This window comes from Plecotus auritus, assembly GCF_963455305.1.
Source record: "Plecotus auritus genome assembly, chromosome: 7".
NCBI classification, from domain to species: Eukaryota; Metazoa; Chordata; class Mammalia; order Chiroptera; family Vespertilionidae; genus Plecotus; species Plecotus auritus.
Genome location: NC_137774.1, coordinates 43,166,674 through 43,190,376, shown reverse-complemented (window position 1 = coordinate 43,190,376; position 23,703 = coordinate 43,166,674). Strand labels below are relative to the sequence as shown.

At 48.0% G+C, this 23,703-nt stretch overlaps 1 protein-coding gene across 1 annotated transcript; it reads right to left on the bottom strand.

The window, feature by feature from the left end:
* PELP1 (proline, glutamate and leucine rich protein 1) lies at window positions 1-21,093 on the bottom strand. Its single transcript, XM_080681889.1, has 17 exons — window positions 20,828-21,093; window positions 13,025-13,089; window positions 12,542-12,647; window positions 10,512-10,661; window positions 10,206-10,277; window positions 5,472-5,531; window positions 4,822-4,972; window positions 4,511-4,640; window positions 4,280-4,367; window positions 3,749-3,837; window positions 3,551-3,667; window positions 3,296-3,443; window positions 2,985-3,144; window positions 2,258-2,313; window positions 1,886-2,092; window positions 297-1,751; window positions 1-141 (listed from the first exon to the last, which is right to left on the bottom strand). Exons 1-17 carry the CDS (start codon window positions 21,074-21,076, stop codon window positions 49-51), a joined length of 3,396 nt encoding a protein of 1,131 aa, XP_080538015.1. The 5' UTR covers window positions 21,077-21,093; the 3' UTR covers window positions 1-48.
* Between the last annotated feature and the right edge of the window lie 2,610 nt (window positions 21,094-23,703).

The following is a 23,703-nucleotide window of genomic DNA, read 5'->3' as shown; positions in this document are numbered from 1 at the left end:
TCAAAGCACATTACTTTATTGGAAACGAGTGGGGGATGTAGGAGACGGCTAGGAATCAGGCTCTGTGACAGGTGGTGGCTTCTCGTCATCAGGGGGACAATCAATGAAGTCAGCCAGCATGGCAGCTGTGTCATCCTGCTCCTTTGAGGGACAAAGACGTAAGATTCAAAACAGTCTCACACTCATACAAAGCCCTTCCCTAACTCAAGCAGCTGCAACCCCCTTCCCCTGGCACACCTCCCCCCTCCCCCCCACCTTCCCCACACAGAGATGCCCTCCCAGCCAGGCCCACTCACCTTTTCTTGCAGAGGGGCCGCCTCCGTCTCAATTTCTTCAGGTGCAGATGTCTCTGGTGGGGGACGTAACTCATCATCCCCACCCTCAGTCCCCTCGTCCAGCAGGGCTGGCGGAGGAGCACAGGGCTCCTCTTCCACTAGCTCCTCGGGAGGTGGCCCCGCTGGGGGGCTTCCCCCTTCCTTCTCCAGCTCCTCCTGGGAGGGAAGCACCTCAGGGGCCAGTGTGGGTGCAGTCTCAGCCCCACGCTCCTCCTCGGCCCCCGGCTCCTCCACTTCTAACAGTAGCCCAGGCTCTGGCTCTGTCTCAGGCTGCACCTTGGGGGACTCGGGGGGAGGCAGAGCTGGAGGCACGCTGGTGGATGGAGGTCCTCCTTCTTCTACCTCCCCTCCTGCTGAGCCAAACTCCAACTCTTCCACCTCTTCCAACTCTTCCTCCTCCTCCTCCTCCTCCTCTTCTTCTTCCTCCTCTAATTCACCCTCCTCTTCCTCAAATTCCTCCTCAAACTCTTCCTCCTCTTCCTCCTCTTCAAAATACTCTTCTTCATCCTCTTCTTCTTCCTCAAAATCTTCCTCCTCCTCCTCTTCCTCCTCTTCCTCTTCCTCCTCTTCCTCCTCCTCCTCCTCCTCATCACTGCTGTTGATATTAATAACTGTCAAATCTTCTTCCAGGGCTGGGGGTCCTCCCCCACTAGGAGTTCCTTCAGGCACCAACTGTGGTGGTTGGAGTGTCACAGGGCCAGGAACAGGAGGGGGTGGAGGTGGAGGGAGAGGGCCCGGGACTGTAGGAAGCTCTTCAGGCTCCTCCTTGGCTGGTAGAGGAGGGGAGGCTGCTGGTGGCCCAGCTGGGGCAACAGGGGGTGGGGTGGTGCCTGAGGGCGGTGGGAGTGGCAGGGGCGGCAGCCCCTCAGGCACGATCACCACACTGTCATCAGAGTCGCTTTCCAAGGAGATCTCTACATCAGACGCCTCCTCCTTATCATAGTGGACAAAGGCTGGCCTGGGTACTCTCCCCCCAAAAGTTTCATCTGGGGGTATCACAGGTGGGGGAGTGCCACTAGAAGCAAGGATGGGGTCCTCATTTGACCCTGCCCGGTGGTTCTCAGGGCCAGGAAGGAGCCGCGGAGGTACAGACACCAGGCCTGGGACAGAGAGGCCTAAGTGGTTGGCTGTGGCTGGAGGTCCAGGACGTGCTGGAGGCACTGGGCCTGACGGGGGCACTGGGCCTGCGGAGGGCAAGGGACCCACCGAGGGCACAGGGCCAGCTGAGGGCATGGGGCCTGCTGAGGGCATGGGGCCCGGGGGATGAAAGGGTGGGGCCCTGAACGGAGACGGGGCCTCAGGAGGAGGAACTGGAGCAGGTGTGGGGCAGGTGGGGCCCATGGACTGCAGAGGAGGAACCCGGGGATGGGTCAAAGCAGCACAGGTCACCAGTGCTTCCGAGCAGAAAGAAGAGACCTGAGGTAGGAAGAGGAAGCAAGTGTGAGCATCAGGAATAGAGGGTTTTATGGTACCAGAGAGGAGAGCCTGCCAGCATCAGAAACAAGAGAACCCTCAAACCAAAGAGATGGACTCGGCCCGTCTGCAGTTACCTCAAGGTTGTCTTCCCTCTGGCCCAGGGAGAAGGCTTGCAGGGCACAGGCGAGAGGAGGTGGGCAGCGAGGAGAAGGCGCCAGCAGCAGAGCCAGCAGCAGACGGTACAGTTCCCGGCGGCAGCGGGCGCTGGTATATGGGGAGCTGCCTAGGACCTCGCCCTGTTGGACACCCATGACCAGGGGCAGGACCAGATCATGCAGCCTCTGAAAAGGACACGGGGCACAACTAGGGACACCACCTCCTAGACGATCCAACCCTTCTCCAGGGCCCCCATCCAAGTTGCAATAGACTCTCTCCAGGGGCACAGCCCCTCACATGGACAGGCAGTGGCCCCGCCCCAATCTCCATGGGGACCAGGCTCCACTAACCCTGTGAGTCTCCTCCTTGATAAGTGGCCCGCACATGAGGATGGTCCGGCTGAGGCCTGGGAAGAAGAACAGGGTGTAAGAGACCTGCTACTAACAGGACTGAGAGAAGGGCTTCTGCAGCCCGTGTTCAGACAAGTCACTTAACTGCTCTGAGCTTGTTTCTCCACCAGAAAATGAGGATCGTGCTACACAGGGCTGGGATAATGTAGGTGCGCTGTCAATGTGCACTTACCTATTTGAGAAGCACTGGCTCTCCTCTTCACATGGGGTGGGGTGACAGGCAGTGAAATACAGGGAACCCCAAGGAAAGTCACCCACTTAACTGCACAGTGATTGACTACACTTCTGCTTCCAGATTAGCCTTGTGTTGGGAGGAAACCCCGCTGAGCAGCCTGCCTGAAGGGAATGTAAGCTCCACAGGCAGGGATTCACCCTTTGCTACAGCTGTCCTGGCACGTGCAGAGGATATGCAACAAGATAAATGAGACCCTGGGGACAATATAAGTGACCCAACACTCACATGCTCCCCTGCCCCACCCCCCCTCACAGATCCAAGATTTTGCCGCAGCCCTGTGAGCTGCATGGCTGCTTCTGCTCCTTTTGGCCTCTCTTGAAGCTTTTTAGCTGGTTCTGCATTTATCCACACCCTCTACTCCAACACCTGGTTTGGGGCTATGGCCCCAGCCATCCCAGCACTCTGAAGGTGCAGGGCACAGGCCTCACCCACCTCTCAGCGCAGCTGCACACACATCGCTGTTGGCATTGCTATCCCCTTTTCGGTGGCTGGGAGGGGCCGCAGCCTCCCCCATGTCCAGCTTTAGCTTCTTGGGGGCACTGGGCTTCCCCGTCTGCAAACCGCCGTCAGGGCTCCCCCGGGGACTGCGCAGCTGGTGGTGGAGGGGAACATAAATCACACTCACAGGCACACAGGAAGGCAGGACAGAGTGAGGAGACGGTGTTGAATGAGGAGGCTCACATGGACCAGGTGTGCAGGATGAAAGCCCTGGCACAGGAGAGTGTGGGCAGAGCCTCACTCACCTTCAGGGCATCAGCTGGCGGGGAGATGTCACTGAGCAGGTGGGTGAGCAGGGCCTCTCCTGAGGCTCCTGCCTGAAGCACTCCTGCCGAGGCACCACACACCTGCACCCACAGCTCTAACACAGCGTACACCTTGGTCCGCATGGCACTGTGGAGTGAGCAGGGCAGCTTATGAACGCCTCTCCTCCACCAGCTCCCAGCCCACCTGCATGGCCTCACCACCCTCTCCTCTTGATCCCCATCCTTGATGGTCACCTGTAAGGCTTCTCCTGGCCCAGAGAGACAGTATCCCTACCAATGCTCCAGGCATTGAGGACCTGGGGAAGCAGGCGGCTGATCAGGGCTCCAAAGCGCAAGAGTCGACCTCCACACCTGGGGGCGAAGACACAACAGTGACCTCCATTCCCAGTATGTCCCCAGTCCCTTCCTCACACTCTGCCTAGTCCCACTCACGCAAGGATGAGCGCAGAGAGCAGGTCCAAGGCTTCCAGGTGGATAGAAGGCAGCAGCAACAACCGCAGGGGACCATCTCCAAGCAAGCTCTGCAGAATGAAATTGGCAAAAGAAGCAGGAAAGTGAGACAGGGAAAAGGGAGACGGAGATGTGTGTGACTAAATACATATGGACACACATGTAAGGAACCCACCCCGGCCCGCCTCTCCCAACAAGATCAAACCCCCATCCTATAAAACAGAGCCTGGAAGGATGAGGGGAGGAGGTCTGCCCTCTCAGCAATGTCTGGCTGGCCCCCTTGCTTGCCCTCCCCTCGAAGCATGTGCTACAGGTGTCCTCGCACGAGGGCAGAGAAACAATTCTGTGCATGTGTTGGGAAAAGCACAGGGAATAATGGCATTCGGACAGAATTAAGGCGCTGGCCAGACCACCTCAGGGATGATATATCATTTGGGGAGCTTCAGACCCCACACTACTTTCCTGGTTGCCCTGGGTCCTAAGGACTGTGAACGGAGGACAAGCATCACTTACAATATTCTTGGCACTGATGCTGAGGGTTCGGCAGATGAAATCCAGGATTTCCTGCACAGGGATGGACACGGGGGCCCCGAACTCAGAGCTGGAGAGAATCAGAGAGGGAGATCCTCAGCACAGGTTCCCCAGCATGACTGGCCCACCTCAAGCTGCTTCCTCATGATGCAGAAGACACCCCAGATCAATCCCTCCCCCTCCAGGCCCATGTCCCCTCCAGCACTCACTCACCTGAGCATGAGCCCCAGGCAGCAGGCCAGACCGGAAAACCTTTGCCGAAGCCGGAAAAGGTTATGCGCATCAGCATCTTCTGGGGGGGAAAACAGCATCTCCACCCCAGGGCCTTCATACTGCACAGGAGCTGGACGTAAACACAGCAGCTTCACACTCCAGGGCTTTCCACCCCCTCCCTTTTCGTTTCTGGTGGATGACCCACCATTCTGCCTAGAAATCAACGGTCCCACTCTCTGGGCCACCCTCCTGGTTCCCTGCTGCCACGCTCCCCAACCACTCTGCCCCTGACTACTAGCCATGGTCCCTACCTGGTTCTGCTCCCTCGTAGAGAGCCCCTAGCAGACTGTGCAATGAGGCCAGCAGACTGTGTAGCTCCTGCTCCCAGCTCTCAGTGTGCTTCAAGCCCTGGGAAAAGCCAGCCCCTAGAGAGGGCAGCCGGGAATAACACTCACACGCCAACTGCAGAAGAAAGGTCAGAAGCTTGGTCAGATGGGGATCCAGCCCAGCCAGACACCCCCAGCGCCACCAATGCCAAGAAAAGGAGATCACAGACAGCTCTTAGGGAACACAGAAAAGGGACGATGGGGCAGAAGGACACAGATGTTGTGCCTCTCGAGTATGCCGAGAGGGAGGGAATTGGGAACATGGTCCAAGCAGTACCAAGAGAGTTGCTGCCCGGCTGGCATGGCTGAGTGGTTGAGCATCAACCTATGAACCATGAGGTCATAGTTCGATTCCCGGTCAGGGCACATGCCCGGGACCCAGCTCAGTACCCAGTAGTGGGGTGCAGGAGGCAGTCAATCAATGATTCTCTCTCATCACTGATGTTTCTATCTCTCTCTCCCTTCCTCTCTGAAATGAATAAAAAAAATGTTTTTAAAGAGAGAGAGAAATGTAAGAATGAGAAGAGAAGTTCCAACTCATGCCCACGCTTTTCATCTGCCTCCTTTTCCTTTACCTGCTGCAGCTGAGGGCTCAAGGCATCCACCCGAGACAGGAAAAATGAGGCCAGCTTGCCCTGGGTTGTGGAAAAGAGGAAAAGGCTGGTGAGTCAGCTCCAAGGGCCAGAGACATCCACCCTGTCCATTCCCAGCAGCAGAATCTAAGCCCTCGCCTTCTCTCTTTCCTGCAGACACAGGAAGCAAAGCATTCTACAGGGTATCATGCCTGGAAGCAGACATGCTCTTATGGTAGAAAGGCATCCTGAAAGTCAACTCTCAACCTCAGCCTCCCTGTCTGGTGGGTAAAGGGTCTGGCCTGTGCCCCACAGACATTGTACTCCCTTCTGCCAATTTTCCCTCAAGCCAAAAGGTCACAGAGTGCTGAAAAGCAGCAAGCCCCACACCCAACTCCCTACCAGCTTAAACAAGAAGCGGTGGTCCAAGCTGGGAGTTAAGGCACTAATTAGAGGTATGAGGGGAGGTCAAGGTCAGAGGGAGGGGAGGCCTCTGAAGAAGAACTGAGGCAGCACATCTCAGAGCAGGAACCTGTCACTTGGCAAACATTTACTCTGCCTGCTATGTGAAGGTGCTGGCACAGAAGTGTTCTACCTGGGTCACAATTTACTTGGGGGTAGAATCAAAGGGGCCTATGAAATTGATGGGGGCAGGGGGAATTGTATCATTTTCACTAACATGTAAGTAAAAGGTAATATTTATTTCCACTTTAAATGTAAACAAAAAGCCACAGTAGTATTAGCAGTACCTCTGGCTGTCACCAATAAAATCTCTCATTTCATTTCACATTATAATTGTAGCAGGGTATCTTGAGATACCATTCACATGTATCACTAATTTGAAATTCAGTAGATATTAGCCCTGCTGATAGATCTTGTTGTTTGACATATTCATGAAGAAGCACATACTACTCTATCACACTTTTTTTAAATATATATTTCAACAGAATAGGTTTCTCTTAAAATTCTATGTATTTTATTTTATGAATTTAAGAAGGGGTCCACGGCATAAAAAGGGATAAGAACACTGAATGAGACCTATAGAAAGAAATGAGATGGGATGTGAGTGAGTCAGGAAGACCAGTATATGGAAAACAACCACCTGAACCCACAGTAGCATTGCATTCACTCTATCGAGAGGGGGACAGAGGGAGGATCCAGAGGGACCGATCCTAGGAGGCAGGACTAGGGAGGGCAGGGCTGAGCTGCGTTTAAAAGAAAGGGGAGAATCCCCAGGAGACCAGAGAGGGGAAACACTGCTGAGAGCTACAGACCCAGAAGATGCCAAGGAGAAGAGGCTGAGGCCTTAAGTCCCAGCCTAGAAAGCATGGACTTTGGGGAAGGGAGGATGGGACATCACACACACAAATCTCAAGACAAATCAGCAGGGGCACCAGACACATGGCAGGGGACTTACGGGAGCAAAGTAGGAGCAGAAGCCTGTTAGTGTGTGGTTAGGAAACCAGCCCTCCAAGGACTCCCTCCCACCGACCTGTGGCAGCAACCACTGAGTTGCCCACATTACACTTCATGATTCTCACTGACCACGAGACAAGCACTGTCACAGCTGACGCCAGGATAAAGACCAGGAACCACTGCCGTTGGGACCTGGACAGCACTTTCATCTCAGATGTGGTAGGACTCAGAGCACTTCAACCCAAACACAGTAACCATCCACAGGTCTCCTGACTCACCGGCTTCTCCCAGGATAAGATTTCTTAGAGACCTGCCAGGGCCCCAACTATAGTGGCACTCAGCCCTTCTGGCCAACTTACTGCTCACACTTTTCTGAGACTCTGGCTCCAAAAGCTGGGCTGAGGCCAACAAAAGTCTGCTTATATGACTGCAATAAGCCAGAGTACAAGGACAGGGCTCTGACCACAGGTGGCCTGTGCAATGGCTCACTTGAAACATTTCACTTGACATGCAAGCGCGCAAGCACGCCCAGGGTATCTCTCAAGAGTGGGGTTAGGCCTCCCACTGATTCCAAAGAATAACTATCAGATTTGGCGAGAAGAGGTAAAGCCTCTACAGAAGTAACCTCATGGACTCAGAATGCTTGAGATATACCATTCAGGAGGAGTAACCCTGAGCTTGGAGACTTCAACTGCCCTGGGAGCTTCTGGAAGATGGGACAGATAACAGATAAACTTTCCAAAATGGCAAGTACGTTCCTAAGATTTTCTCAGTACAAACTGCCCCTAGGGCCTCTGTACAAAACAGATTCTTATCGGACATGCTGGCAACAAAGACAAAATCCTCAACATCCTCAACAGTGAGAAGTTCTTCAGATGACATGTCATTCTTAAAGACATAAAGGCATACATATCCTGTTAACAACATATGAAAGTGTTGTTAGTTTGGAAAGGATACTCAAAATGCAGGCCATAACTTGAAAAACTACGTGTCTGGCCCTAGCTGGTTGGGCTGAGTGGATATAGCGTCAGCCTGTGGACTGAAAGGTCACGGGCTTTATTATGGTCAAGGGCACATGCCCAGGTTGCAGGCTCGATCCTCAGTAGGGGGTGTGCAAGAGGCAGCCAATCAATGATTCTCTCTGATCATTGATATTTCTATCTCTTTCTCCCTCTTCCTTCCCCTCTGAAACTTCAGAGGGAAGGCAGGGCAGGGTTGAGGCGGGTGAAGGGGAGGGGGAGGAGTTGTAAGAGATCAACCAAAGGACTTATATGCATGCATATAAGCATAACCAATGGATACAGACACTAGGGGGGTGAGGGCATGTGCTGGGGGTTTGGGGTGGCCGGGGAAAGGTCAATTGGGGGAAAAGATACATATGTAATACTTTAAATAAAGAATAAAAATAAATAAAACTACGTGTCTGACAAAAGATCATAAATTATAAATGAATGCTCCTGACCACTCACAATGAAAATTAAGAGGCACAAACAGAGAAAAACACTTGGCATTCTAGTCTCCCTGACTATTCAAATCTTGACCCTGAAGTTAACAATACTCCCACTTTCATGGGGAATGCAGGCAGATACAGACAACCCCAAACTGAGCTGAATCAAAGCAGATATTTGCAGTAACACCTTACAAACTTTGACCAGTGAGGGGTCAGGGACAAAGATCTGTCTAGCCCATGTAATTTGATAATTTATAGACCATTTCAGAAGGCAGGCAGTTTTTACTAAACTTGATAACACTTTAGTAAAAAATAAAAATAAAAACCACAAAACTTTTCTAAGCTTTAGTAAAACCCATGAGTTACTCCAAATACCTTCTTGACAAAAGTCTTGCCCTGCCTACCCAAAGAGTCTATTGCCTGTCATTAGTGGCATTCACATGAAAATAAAGAATCAACAAGGACAGGACTCCATGTTCTCTGAGGAGCATCATCTGCTCGGGGACTACTAACCAGTTACTAAAGCCACTGCAGACACCACCCCCAGATCACAGCATGCGTGCACAGAGCTCCCCATCTGGCTCACAATCCTTCTAAGCCACTAACAATTGATCAGAGCTGGTGTTAGTGTTGAAGCCTACCTGCCAATCCTGTCTATGTTCTTAAAAGCTTCTAGGGAGTTTAAGTGTGTATGTGTGTGGGGGGGCGGGGAGGAGAACACACTTTAAAGGCAAAGAGATCTGATACCAACCTTGAGTTAAGTTAGTTAAACACCTGTGGGCCTGTTTCTTGGTTAGTTTGGTGACACCAACTCCACACAATGACTATAATAATAAAATGAGACGACACATCTCAGACACTCGACAGAGAGCCTGGCACATTGTGGGTACCTAATAAATACCAGTTTCCTTACCCTTTCTTTTACTTTCTTGATTTGGTCATAGAACCATGTGAATTTACTTTCAAGATAATTTGAATGGCAAACTCCCCCTTAATTGATAGTACTGATGGCTGATACAGTTAACCACATCAGTTATACAAAACAATTATAAACCTGATGCTAATTCCAGTTCTCTATATAAATTTGTGCTTCCATCTGAGTCAGATGCCCAATAGTTTATCAAGCTATGAGTATAAAACAGAGAACATTTAATGTACAGGAGAACACCTATTTGTTCTTAGGTACTAGTTGACATCCAATTATACTGCAAACAACAGATGTGTCAATTACAAAGGGCCTTTAATTGTTACTGCTTTGGCAGAATTTATTCATTCATTCATTCAAGTTAGCGTTGAAAACAAAGATAACTTTTTCACTGACCTCCTCTCTCACCTGACCCACATACCTCCTACCTGTATGACCTACTAAGGTTCAGCAGTACAACATCTTGTATGGGTCATGGGGGAAAGAGTAGGGAAGTGACTAAGGGAATTTAGTCAGGAATATAAGACAACGTGTTGGCGACGTTGTTACAAGGAAGTAATAAATCAGGAAGGCTTCCTGGAGGAAATTACAAGAGTTTTAGGAACAAAGTAAGAGCAAATGGTAGGAAAAAAAGGCAGGGCACTCTAGAGGTTCAAAGGAGGAGGGCAGAAAGAGGAAGGAGCCCATGGCTAAGAGCCTGGGCTTTAGCATCAGATCTAGTTTCCTAACTCTATTGATCTTAGGCAAGTTAATTTCAATTTCTTCATCTGTGATGATTAAATGAGATAATGCATGTGAAGTGCTAAGAGGTGGTATAATTATAGCTATGGCGATCAATGATAGAAAAATCAGAAGACAGGTGCTTAGAAGTCTCAGCAATAGCATCTGAGGTAAGAGAGCTACAAGGCTGAAGTTGGTGGGAAGAGGAATTTCCATGAATACTTACTTTGAGAGACCCACAAGCCCGAGGAAAATAGGTCATACATGCCTTCATTCCCTCCAGTGCTGAGAGCTCACACTGTGGGGAAAAAAGTAAGGAAGAGATGAGAGTCCAATGCCCCTATAGACCCCCATCTCCACCCCACAACCTCTCAAGGTCCCTCCTCATACACTTTTTCTTGGCCCTTCCTTCTTCTCACTTCTTTGATCCTATTCCCCAATCACTTCCCATCACATTCCTTAATCCAAGCGGTCTGAGTAAGGCAGGCATTAAAGGGGGCCAAAGGGCAGAGGGACTGGGCAGGTGTCTCACCTCTGGTCTGAGGCCCAGCAGGGAAGTGAGAAGGCCAGGGAGATGGTTTATGGAGATGTCCCGGAAGAGTGTAGGAAGCTGGGCTGCATATCGGAGCAGGTCCCTCAGAACAACCACAGCCAAATCCATCGTGGCAGGTGGGTCCTGGGACTAAAAAGCAACAACACACCATGCTTCCAACCTCACCTTCATGGTCACCAAGAGGAGGGGGAATGAAAGGTATGACAACATGGGGCTTTTGAGAAACACCACAGTTAATGTCAACATTACCATCAGATCCACTAGGAATAGAGTGCATTAGAGACATGGAGTATTCAAAAGTAACATATTTGTCTATAGAAAGAATGTGTTTACATTTTCGTATTAGGGGTATCTGGGGTCCTAAGAATTTGTTTGGGGGATGGGGAGAGTAACAAATCCACAACTGAAAGATCTAACCAGAAGAGTTCAAGAGCTTGATTCTCCCATATTCTACCTCCCTTCAGTGGAAGAGCACTCTCAGCCTAAAAAAAACATCTCAGCCCCAACAAAATCACTGCATCTCTAAGCTGGTTCAAATCTACCCTAAACTCATGAAGAAAAAACGGTTTGGGTCCTAACCGGTTTGGCTCAGTGGATAGAGCATCAGCCTGCGGACTCAAGGGTCCCAGGTTCGATTCCGGTCAAGGGCATGTACCTTGGTTGTGGGCACATCCCCAGTGGGGGTGTGCAGGAGGCAGCTGATCAATGTTTCTCTCTCATCGATGTTTCTAACTCTCTATCCTTCTCCCTTCCTCTCTGTAAAAAATCAATAAAATATATTTTTTTTTAAAAAAGAAAGAAAAAACGGCTTGGGCCTGGCCAGTGTGTGCAGTGGTTAGAGCACTGTCCCACACACTGAAGGGTTGTGGGTTCCATTCCTAGTCAGGACACATACCCAGGCTGTGGGTGCATGCATGAGGCAACTAATCAATGTTTCTCATATCAGTGTTTCTTTCTCCCTTTCCCTTCCTCTCTCTCTGGAATGCATAAAAAAAATGTGCCCACCCAGCCAACATAGCCCAGTGGTTGAGTGTCGACCTATGAACTAAGAGGTCGAGGTTCAATTCCGGGTCAGGGCACATGCCCAGGTTGCAGGCTCAATCCCCAGTGGGAGGCATGTGGGAGGCAGCTGATTGATGGTCCACAAGCTAAAAATTATTTTTATATTTTTAAAGGGTTGGCAAACTAACAAAGAAAAAAACAACAGGCAACAGAAACCATATGTGGTTCGCAAAACATAAAAGATTTACTCTCTATAAACATTTACTTCATAGAAAGTTTCCCAGCCCCTGAGCAAGACTAAGCACCATGAAGCAGGGTCCACGTCCATCTTACCACTGTCTCCCAGAGCTTAGCACACAGCCTGCCACATGTGCTCAGAATGACTGTTGAAGAAGTAAATGGAGATGTCATCAAAGATGTAAAAGTAGAAAAAAATTAAAATGTTGAAAGAGAAAGAAAGGAGTGAGCAAGAAAAAAGAAATCAGCCCTAGCCGGTTTGGGTCAATGGATAGAGTGTCGGCCTGCGGACTGAAGGATCCCAGGTTCAATTCCGGTCAAGGGCATGTACCTTGGTTGCGGGCACATCCCCAGTAGGGAGTGTGCAGGAGGCAGCTGATTGATGTTTCTAACTCTCTCTCCCTCTCCCTTCCTCTCTGTAAAAAAATCAATAAAATATATTTTAAAAAGAAAGAAAAGAAAAAAGAAATCAAACACCTGGAAAAAGTAGCTTTAGAGATGTCACTCATTAGACAAGCTAATGAAGTGAAACAGTCAGAGATTACAGTGTGTGAAAGGTCAGATGAATTAAAATAATTCAGTAGATGAAAATATCAAAAAGCTTAAAAGGACTTCCATTTGAAGCTTATCCTCCCTACTATCAGAAAACTGCTAATTATTCTGTCCTCAGAACTAAATGTCCAAGCCACAAAGAATACACCACATCCAGAATGGAGAATAAGGGATGGTGGGGGGAGGGGGTAGAGTCGGGGCAGCAGCTGAATCCTTACCTGCAAGACCTGCTGAATGCTCCGAAGCCAAGAGACACAGTGCTGCTGGAACATCTCTGTAGAGCTCTCCCCAACCAGCAAAGACAGCAGACAGAGGCCCTCAAACCTTGTAAGAAAGAAGTGAGTGATAACAAGGTGGAGGCTAGACTTCAGAGAAAGCTATTTATTGCTCTTTCACACTCAATGGACTAGACCTACAGCAAGACTTCACCTCCAATCACTGTGGTTTCTAAATCCTGAAATACTCAGAAGACTTGGAGTGAGGTACAGGCAGCAAGGAAAGGGAACAGAGATCATCATAATCCCAGGTGGGGCTGGAATCCGATAAGATTCAGCTCAAGTGAGTTCATGAAAGAATGACACTCCCCAGCCTCCTGGGAGCGAACCTCTTGACGCCATGGTGGACAGTAATGGACAGATGTATAGCTCACTGCCTAAGGAAACATCCTTCTAGAGGGAAGAAAAAAAAGGTTAAAGACTTACCGAGTTTTGATAGAACTGAGACGTGCATTACTGAGACCCACCAATGCCCCAACAGCTGAAAGGTTCTAGAAGAAAACAGGGAAGTGAGTCAGGAATAGGATGCTAAAGGTGCAGAATTTCTCCAAGCCCTGCCGTGTCCCAGTATCTATGAAGCCTTTTCTGAAGTCCCACCTCCTTTGAGGATAAAAGACCATTCCTCTAGAGGCCTCAGCCTTTGTCCTATTTTCAGTAGGTGATACACATAACAGCCTGTCCTGCAGACTTTCCTCAAAGTCACGTCTTGCTTGACCCCTTCTTTTACTGTCCACCCAACAAATTAGTGCTCTACAAAGGACAGCCTCACTCATCCCAGCTACCAGACCTCAAAGACAGGTCTGCTTCACCTGTGTATCCCTGAGCAGCACCTAGCAGAGGAGACATTCATAAATGCTTGCTGAATGGACACTGAACTCACCTGTTTCCCTTCCTCCTTCACCCCCAAACAAATCCCCCTCCTCCTGTCCCTGGCTTCCTTAGACCTGTTAAGAATGCCAAGGTAGACTTCTGGTCAAGATGGTGTACAAGTAAGTAAATGCTGTACTCACCTCCTCCCATGACCACATCAAAATTACAACTAAACTACAGAACACCCATCATTGAGAACAGCCTGAAATCTAACTGAACAGAAGTCCTGTAACTAAGGACATACAGAAGAAGCCAGACAGAAACTGGTAGGAGGGACAGAGATGTGGAACAGGCTGGTCCCACACCCACGTGTGGCAATAAAAAATCTGAAGGGATATCTCAGCTCCAGAGGTCCCCGCTGGGGAGTGAGGGGTCTAAGCCCCACACAGGACTCCCCAGGCCAAGAAGAGAAGTTCCCATAACTTTCGGCTGTGAAAACCAGCAGTGAGACGGAGGGCTGTGGAATCCCATGCACAGACTTACATATTCGGACTGGCTTCCTCAGAACTCCAGCACTGGGGCAGCAGCTCAAAAGGCAGCAGGGACATACAGGGAACAACTAAATCATCTGGCTTTGGGGCAAGGGCTGGAGAGGTAGCTTTCTCCCAGACAGAAATACTGGCAGAAGTTGGATAATATATTTTCAAGGACTTTTTCCTTTACTTTTGTTAACATTTTAAAAATATGTATGGCATGGCAACTACTTAAAGGGAAGACCGGGTTTCTTTCCCCCTCAGTGTGTATGAGACTGTGATACTTCAGGCACAGAAGCCGGGCTCGTTTTTCTTTCCTAGTTCTATGTTGGCCTGTTTTAACAGAACGGGGCTATCTTTGTTGTAAGATACGTGTAGCCTAATGTTTGTCAGCTTTGTGGTCTGAAGTGTTTCTCTCTCAAGCAGATTCCTAAGGAGACCAAATCTTTGTTGCTAAAGTGCTCTGAGATGCGTGGTTAAAATAACCTTCATCCCCTAAGATCCACTTTTTAAGCTTAACATCCCTTGTAGTTATCAACTGCATGTATGGCCTCTAGAAGTTAGTATGCTAAGCCAGTGGTCGGCAAACTCATTAGTCAACAGAGCGGCAAACTGCGGCTCACGAGCCGCAATTTGCCGACCACTGTGCTAAGCTGACCAATACGATGGTAGTAACTGTCCACAGGGTTTGACTCCAAAGAAAACGACTGTGTAGCATAGCAGAAATATAAGCTACCTAGGCATGTTGTAACGCCGTTTGAAAGTAACTCAGAGCAAGTTTTGTGAATAGAAGTGCAGTGCTCTCGTCACATTCTGCTTTAAAAGGTTATGGCAAATACAGACAAATTAAAAAGGAAAAAAAAAAAAAAGAAATACTGGCAGAAGCCATTGTTCCTTTGCTGGGCTCTTCCCCAACAGGTGCAGGCAGGCACCACATCTGAGTCTCAATCAACCTGGCTAACACTGTTCACCCCAACATAGTAATTTCCTTACCTTGACCCACCCAACTTGCCAACCCACCCAAGTGGCTTCCAGTAGCTTTTCCATATAAACAGTCTGTCTTGCCCTAGCTGGTTTGGCTCAGTGGATAGAGTGTCGGCCTGCGGACTGAAGGGTCCAGGATTCAATTCCAGTCAAAGGCACATGCCCAGGTTGCAGGCTCAATTCCCAGGTAGCCGATCAATGATTCTATCTCATCATTGATGTTTCTCTCCCTCTCTCTCTCTGTCTCTCTCTCGCTCTCTCTCTTTCCCTCTCTCTCCTCCTTCCTCTCTGAAATCAATAAAAGTATAAATAAAATAAAATATAAATAAATAAGATAACCAGTCTATCTCGGCTCATGCTTCAGAGTTTCCTAAAATCTCACAAAGGTTCACAAACCCCAAACAAGCAGAAGCTGGCTTCACCATGCCCCAACTAGCTAAGCAGCCCCAAACACAGCACTAGCAGCACCTAACCTCAGCTCATAGCTTAGCCTCTCCCAGGCACCTCCAAGCCCAGCACAAATGACAACCATCTGCACATCGTGGCTCTGAGCAGAGCACAAGCAGCAGCTAACCTTGGCCTGCACCTCCCAAGAGACCCCAAAACAATACATCCAGTGGCCAGCTTCAGGCCACGTCAGAGCACCACCCAACCACCTCTAGAAATGACATACTCAAAGGACACACTCAACAGGCACCAGTACCCAGATAAAGCAAATCCTGCTGCATAGGGTTAACCCCTGCACAACAGCTCCTCCACTGTAGTCACAGCCAGTCCTCATAATCAATCAGCCTGAGGATTAATCCATCTCATGGATGTACCAACAGCAATCAAGACTGAACTACAATAAAAGGGCACACACAACCCACACAAGGGACACACCTGGAGCGTTCAGCTCAGGTGACCAGGGAGACTGTACCACTGGGCCCCACAGACACTCTACCAAGACCAGGAGACATGGTAGCTCTACCTAATACATAGAAACAAAGAGGGAAGCTGCCAAAATGAGGAGATAAAGAAGCATGTCCCAAATGAAAGAACAGAACAAAGAAATACCAGAAAAAGAACAAAATGGAGACAAGCAATCTACCAGATGCAGAGTTCAAAACACTGGTTATAAGGATGCTTAATGGGAGAAACCAAGAGGCGGCATAAGGTATACATCTGTACGTGCTGCCTCTCACAACCACACCAAAACAACTAAAAGACAAAACATCTATCACCCAAAACCACAGGAAAGCTGGATGAGTAGAAGTTCTACAACTAGAAGGAAAGAGAAAAGAGCATTGAGACGTGCACAAGCGCGGAAAAGCTGAGGTATGCAAGCGCGCGAATCCGGCTGGCGGCTGGCGACTGGGTGTGCTGTTTTTTTCAACCCGAAGGGAGACACAAGCTCCCGATTACTCTGAACTCCAGTTTCTGGCAAGACTCTGGGGACCCAGACTCCTACGGGGAGAAGCTGGACTGTCTGCCATCGGGTCGGAAAGTGAGGGTGGCTTTCTTGCAGAGGTGCACGCAGGAATCATTGTTTACTGTGCTGGAACGCAGGGCCATCGCTGTTTGCCACGCCCTAGCCTAGTGATTCCCTGAGGCCCCGCCCCACACAATTTACAAACCCACCCAAGCTCTGCACAGTGGCTTTTGCATATAAATGGCCTGCCCTATCGCACCTTAACCCAACAAACTGCATCTCTGGTCAGACAGTTCCAAAACCTCCAAACCCTAGGCAAAGAGGAGAAATCTGCAGATCTTGCTGTAGCTCCTGCTGGGTGGCCTCAGACAGTAGCTGACCTGCACCCCATTGGAGATCCAGAAGCCAGTGTACCTAGTGGTCAGTGTGAGACGACACCAGATTTCAACTCCTCACATCCATAAGTGACACATTCAAGAGGCAGACTCAGTGAGCACCAAAGCCCCACTGAAACAAGTCCTGAACCATAAGCGTGTCTCCAGCACAGCAGTTCTTCCATTATAGACACAGCGGGTCCTCACAGCCAATTGGCCTGGAGGTCAGTTCCTCCCAGTGTACCAACAGCAATCAAGGCTTAACTACACCAAGACTTTGCACTCAGCCCACAAAGGGGTGCACCAAGAGTGTCCACCTCAGGTGATTGGGGAGGCTGAACCACTGGGCCCTATAGGTCACCTATAGGTCACCTACCACAGAAAACCACCCCATCAACACAGGGAATCAACCAAAATGCGGAGATAAAGAAATATGTCACAAATGAAAGAAATGGAGGAAAGCAAACTACTGGACAATAGAGTTCAGAACCACATTTATAAGGTTACTCAAGAATCTTCTAAAAACCTCTGAGGAACTTAGTGAGACCTTTAAGGATCTTAATGAGAACACCAAAAAAATGGAAAAGGACCAGTCAGAAATTAAGCATACACTGTCTAAAATAAAGAATATACAGAAACTCAACTGTAGATCAAAGTACCCCAAGAATCAAACCAAAGATCTGAAATATGAGGAAACAAAAAACACCCAACCAGAAAGAAAAAATAATCCAAAAATATGAAGATAGTGTAAGGAGCCTCTGGGACAACTTTAAGCGTACCAACATCCGAATTTTTGGGGTGCCAGAAGAAGACAGAGAGCAAAATATTGAAAACCTATTAGAAGAAATAATGACAGAAAACTTTCCCTACCTGGTGAAAGAAATAGACTTACAAGTTCAGGAAGCGCACAGAACCCCATACAAGAGGACCACACCAAGACACATCATAATTAAAATGCCAAGGGCAAAAGACAAAGAGAGAATCTTGAAAGCAGCAAGAGAAAAACAGTTAGTTACCTACAAGGGAGCACCCATACGACTGTCAGCTGATTTCTCAGCAGAAACTATGCAGGCCAGAAGGGAGTGGCAAGAAATATTCAAAGTGATGAACAGCAAGAACCTACAACCAAGATTACTCTACCCAGCAAAGCTATCATTCAGAGTTGAAGGTCAGATAAAGAGCTTCACAGACAAGAAAAAGCTAAAGGAGTTCATCACCACCAAACCAGGATTACATGAAATGCTGAAGGGTATTCTTTAAGAAGAGGAAGAAGAAGAAAAAGGTAAAGATAAAAATTATGAACAACAAAATGACAACAAATACATATCTATCAACAAGTGAATCTAAAAATCAAGTGAATAAAAAATCTGATGAACAGAATAAACTGATGAGTATAATAGAGTCAGGGGCATAGAAAGGGAGTGGACTGACAATTCTCAGGGGGGAAGGGAGTGTGAGGGGTGTGGGAAGAGACTGGACAAAAAGCTTACACCTATGGATGAAGACAGTGGCGGGGGGTAAGGGCATGGGGTGGGGTGGGAAATCAGGTGGAGGGGAGCTATGGAGGGAAAAAGAGGAACATCTGTAATAATATGAACAATAAAGATTTATTTTAAAAAAAAGGATGCTTAATGATCTCAGTGAGAATTTCAACAAAGAGATTATAGAAAATAAATATAGAAAACATAAAATGAATATAGAAGACATAAAAAAGAACCAGTCTGAAATTAAGAATACAGTAACTGAAACAAAGAATACATTAGAGGGAATCAACAGGTTACATGAAGGAAAGAATCAAATCAGTGATTCAATTCCCATGTCAGAACCTATGGGAAAGCAATGTTGGTAATTAAGCCTAGGTGGATGGACCAATCAACAGATCTCTTTTTCTCTCAAGCACCAAGCCTATTCACTTACCTTCATTACTCTTCTCCACTAGACTAGAATTTCTCTCAAGAAATTTGTCTCGGGGAGAGATCAACCAAAGGACTTATATGCATGCATATAAGCCTAATCAATGGACACAGACAACAGGGGGGTGGGGGCATGAATGGGAGATGGGGGGTAACGGGGGAATAAGGACACATATGTAATATCTTAATCAATAAAGAAATTTAAAAAAAAATAAATTTGTCTTGCTTATCTAACCTAAAAATGAGGAATAGTAGCTAACACATAACAGATAATCAATAAATGTTTACCGAATGAAAATCTATGGGGAAGCAAGGGAAACCATACAGTTTCATGTACTGAGGACCCAATATCAGAGACACAAGTAGAAAAAACTCAAGGCAGGATATACTCAAGAAAATGTGATACATGCAATATTAAAGGAAGGAGTCTAGCTTCCCACATCACCTTTAGCTTCTTTACTCAAAATTCTACTAGACTTTTAGACATTTAGAGAAAATAAACAAGACATTAATAAATTCATGTAGCTCGCCTTGAGGGAGGAGGGGAAAACTTGAAAAAGATGATGAAAGAAATCACACATATATAGGCAGAATATTTAACATTTCAGAAATACTTAGGAACATGAATCAGAGGAGGATTTAGGTTCTGCTAGCGGTTCTCAACCTGTGGGTTCCGACCCACAGGTTGAGAACCGCTGCTGTAGAGCCTAAGACCATCGGAAAACACAGATATTTACATTACAATTCATAACAGTAGCAAAATTACAGTTATGAAGTAGCAACGAAAATAATTTTATGGTTGGGGGTCACCACAACATGAGGAACTGTATTAAAGGGTCGTGGCATTAGAAAGGTTGAGAACCACTGATTTAGAAGGAAGAGAAAATATGTAATCAGCTCCTGCTTCTGAAACTGGGCTGAGATAGCAGAGGCACAGTTTCGTTACTCTCAACAATGAGGAGTAACGGTAATACAAGTAATAAATGAGGTCATCCCTCATAAATTTGGGGCTAAGATAATTGGACCACCCAGCAGATTGTGACAACCCTCTTTCTGGAAGGAAGCATAGAGCTTGGAAGGTCCCATAACAAAGGCTGGACAAGAAAGGCCTCACGTACATCAGTCTTGAAGCATGGGTATAATTTGGAGGAAGACTGGGGGAAAGGATGGGGGCAAGAGATATTAAAGGAACACCTTCCATAAGTTAGACATGTTATATCTTCTTAGAATCAGTGGCTTCACCTGAACAAGATGGGGGTTCAAGCTAGAATGGAAGCAATGACAAAGATACGGAAAGGAGTGGACAGATCTAAAAACTACTCAGGATAAAATCAACAGGACCTAATTAGAGTGCATACGGAGGTGTGTGAGCAAGAAAAAAAGTGTTTAGGATGGATGACATTTGGGTTTCTACCTTGCAGAACTGAATGGATATTAGATTCTACTCTTAGTATAATCCAAAAAACCCTACTAAACCCGTCTAAAAAGCTCTACATGATCTGTCCACTACCCACCCACCTCACCAGCCTCGTATCGCCCACTCTCTTCCCCTCCACCTGAGCGAGCCCGGGCACAATGCCCTTCTTTTCTGCCCCTTCCTACCACAGGGCCTTCCCACATGAACTTTCCCCTGACTGAACCACTCTTCCCATTTTCTTTCCCTACCAACTCCTACTCATCCTTGGGGGTCTCAGCTTAAACTCCAGTACCTCTAACCTAATTCTCCAGATTAGGGTTAGAGGTCCCTGCTATACAATGCTCAGTGTTTTATAACATTTTGTTCATCACTAGCACGTCTACACCTGAAGCATCCAGTACTTGGCCCTCAGTATGAGTTCAGTAAATATTTATTTGTTAAATACACATCCACTCAGCAGAAAAAAATCGCAAAAACAGATACTCAACCGAGGAAAAAGAAGCTAAAGATCATAGATCTAGTGAGTGACGGGGCCTGGAATGGAATCCATTAGTGTGTGACTACCAATAGCCTAGCAATAGAGAAACGAGGCCCATATTTTCCAGAGTTTCTCCTCGTGGCTGAAAAAGGCGAAATGCGTGAATTTCGTGCAGACTGATACCCCGATTCGCTTTCTGCACCCAGCTCTCCTTCCCTCCACCTGACAACTGCAGCTGCGGCGAACCTGGCGCACAGATGCTGCTCCAACCTCCCACCAGGGCCGCCCACACGCCGATCACAGACTCACCTGGGCCCCGCCCACCGTCCCATGCAGCCGCAATAGGCACATGAGCCCGGGCAAATGTGGGGCCGAACGGGCTGGGGGATGCACGGGAGGAATGGTGGACCCCGCTCGCGGCTGCAGCAGCCCGGACACGCTCTCCAGCAGCAGCATGCGGAGGCGCGGGCCCGAGCCCACCGCCGAAAGGCCCCCGGCTCCGCCGGGAACCCCAGCCGCGGAGCCCGCAGAGGGCCCACTGAGAACAGCTGCGGCCATCTTCACCCGGGCTCTAGTGGTGGCGTGGCGCGATGACGCAAACACACCGCGACGCACGCCTGTGGGGAGGGGAAGAAGGGGGTTGTGATCCTGCGCCTCGCGTGCACGGAGATTGGGCTCCCGGCTCTGGGTGGGAGGGAGCATACGCGGGGTGGCCGGTGTGCAGGGGCGCGGGGGTTTAGTTCCTGGATTGTAAAGGGCTGGCGGGTGGGCCGGGGGCGGGCCAGGGGCTCCTAAAGAACACACGTGGCCAGGACAAAAGGCACCAGAGTCCCGATAGGGATCCTTTAAAACAACAGAGTCCAGACACTTTCGTTCTAGGCAGCACTGATGTCTAAGGAACTGACCTCTTGTTTGAAACCATAGACATTTTAAATTACATTCACAACCACAGAACTGACACAACAACTGCTTGCAAATTTAAAAAGGTAAAATAAATCTAATATTGGAATGATGTACAAGGCATAGAACACTATTCTACATGGTTGGCGAGGAAGTAAATTGATGCAACCTTTTTTTTTTTCTTTTTTTAATATATTTTATTGATTTTTTACAGAGAGGAAGGTAGAGGGATAGAGAGTTAGAAACATCCATGAGAAAGAAACATCGATCAGCTGCCTCCTGCACACCTCCCACTGGGGATGTGCCCGCAACCAAGGTACATGCCCTTGACCGGAATCGAACCTGGGACCCTTCAGTCTGCAGGCTGACGCTCTCCACTGAGCCAAACCAGTTAGGGCTATGCAACCTTTCTTGATGGCATCTTGCTAGTTCCCGAAGCAGTCTCTTTAATCCCATATTTATTCATTCAACAAATATTTATTGAGCACCTTTTAAGGTGCCAGGCGCCATTCTAAGTGATGAGAATAAAATAATGAAGACAATACCCTCTAGACAGAAGAGATAGTCAATAAATAAGAAAATAAATAAATTTTGTATAGTGCTATGTGTTATTTTAAAAATAAGCATGGCCCTGCCTGTTTGGCTCTGCAGATAGAGCATGTCCTGAGGCCTGAAGGGTCCTGGGTTCGATTCCGGTCAAGGGCACATGCCCGGGTTGTGTGCTCGATCCCCAGTAGGGGGCTTGTGGAAGGCAGCCTCACCATTGATGTTTCAATCTCTCCCCCACCCCTTTCTTCTCTGAAATCAATAAAAATATATTTTTAAAAATTAAAAATAAGCATGGTAATTTGCTAGAGGGTGACATGGATTGCAGTGGGGACTTCTTAAAAAGAAAGCCCTCTCTCAGCAAATCAATGATTCTGTCTCATCGTTGATGTTTCTATCTCTCTCTCTCTCTCTCCCTTCCTCTCTAAAATCAATTAAAAAAAAATTTTTTTAAGTCCTCTCTGAGGATGGCAAGATGATGTCATTCATACAGAATCAAAGGAAAGTTTCTCTAAGCTGAAGCAGCAACATATGCAACAGCTCTGAGGTAGAAATGGGCTTGCTGGAAGATAGAACGAGGGCTAGTTTGGCTCAAGGATAGAGAAAGAGAGGCAGAGTAATTGATACATGTGGTATGTGTTATACTTAGAGAGGTGAATATGGAGATTCTACTAGACTGAGGTGCAAAAATGGGATTTCATTTCATTCATATCATATTTGGAAGCTACTGAAGGGCTTTACTCAGGGAGTGACAAGAACTGATTTACAGCCCTAGCAGCTTTGGCTCAGTGGATAGAGCATCAGCCTGCAGGCTGAGGGGTCCCGTGTTTGATTCCGGTCAAGGGCACATGCCTGGGTTGTGGGCTCCATCCCCAGTGGTGGGTGTGCAGGAGGCAGCTGATCAACGATTCTCTCTCATCATTGATGTTTCTATCTTTCTCCCTCTCCCTTCTTCTCTGAAATCAATAAAAATATATTTAAGGAAATAAAAGAACTGACTTATATTTGAGAAGACCACTCCAGTTGCTGTGTGGAGAAGGGACTTAGAGGGCTAAGAGGGAATCGAGGAGAGCAATAAAGAAGCCATAGTGACCTGGCCAGGTGGCTCAGTTGGTTGGAGCATCACCCTGTACACCTATCAGCTTTGCTTCCCAGTTAGAGCATATACCTAGGTTTCAGGTTCGATCCCTGGTCAGGGTATCAGGGCAAGCAACTGATCAATATTTCTCTCTCTCCCTTCCTCTCTCTCTAAAATCAATTTTAAAAAAACATATCCTCTGGTGAGGATTTAGAAGAAGAAGAAGAAGACGTTGTAAGAAGCTATCATATTGCCAAAACCGGTTTGGCTCAGTGGATAGAGCGTCGGCCTGCGGACTGAAAGGTCCCGGGTTCGATTCCGGTCAAGGGCATGTACCTTGGTTGCAGGCACATCCCCAGTGGGAGGTGTGCAGGAGGCAGCTGATCGATGTTTCTCTCTCATCGATGTTTCTAGCTCTCTATCCCTCTCCCTTCCTCTCTGTGAAATATCAATAAAATATATTAAAAAAAAGAAAAAAGAAAAAGGTCCTCCCTTCTTAAAAAAAAAAGAAGCTATCGCCGAAACCGGTTTGGCTCAGTGGATAGAGCGTCAGCCTGCGGACTGAAAGGTCCCAGGTTCGATTCCGGTCAAGGGCGCGTACCTTGGTTGCGGGCACATCCCCAGTGTGGGGTGTGCAGGAGCAAGCTGATCGATGTTTCTC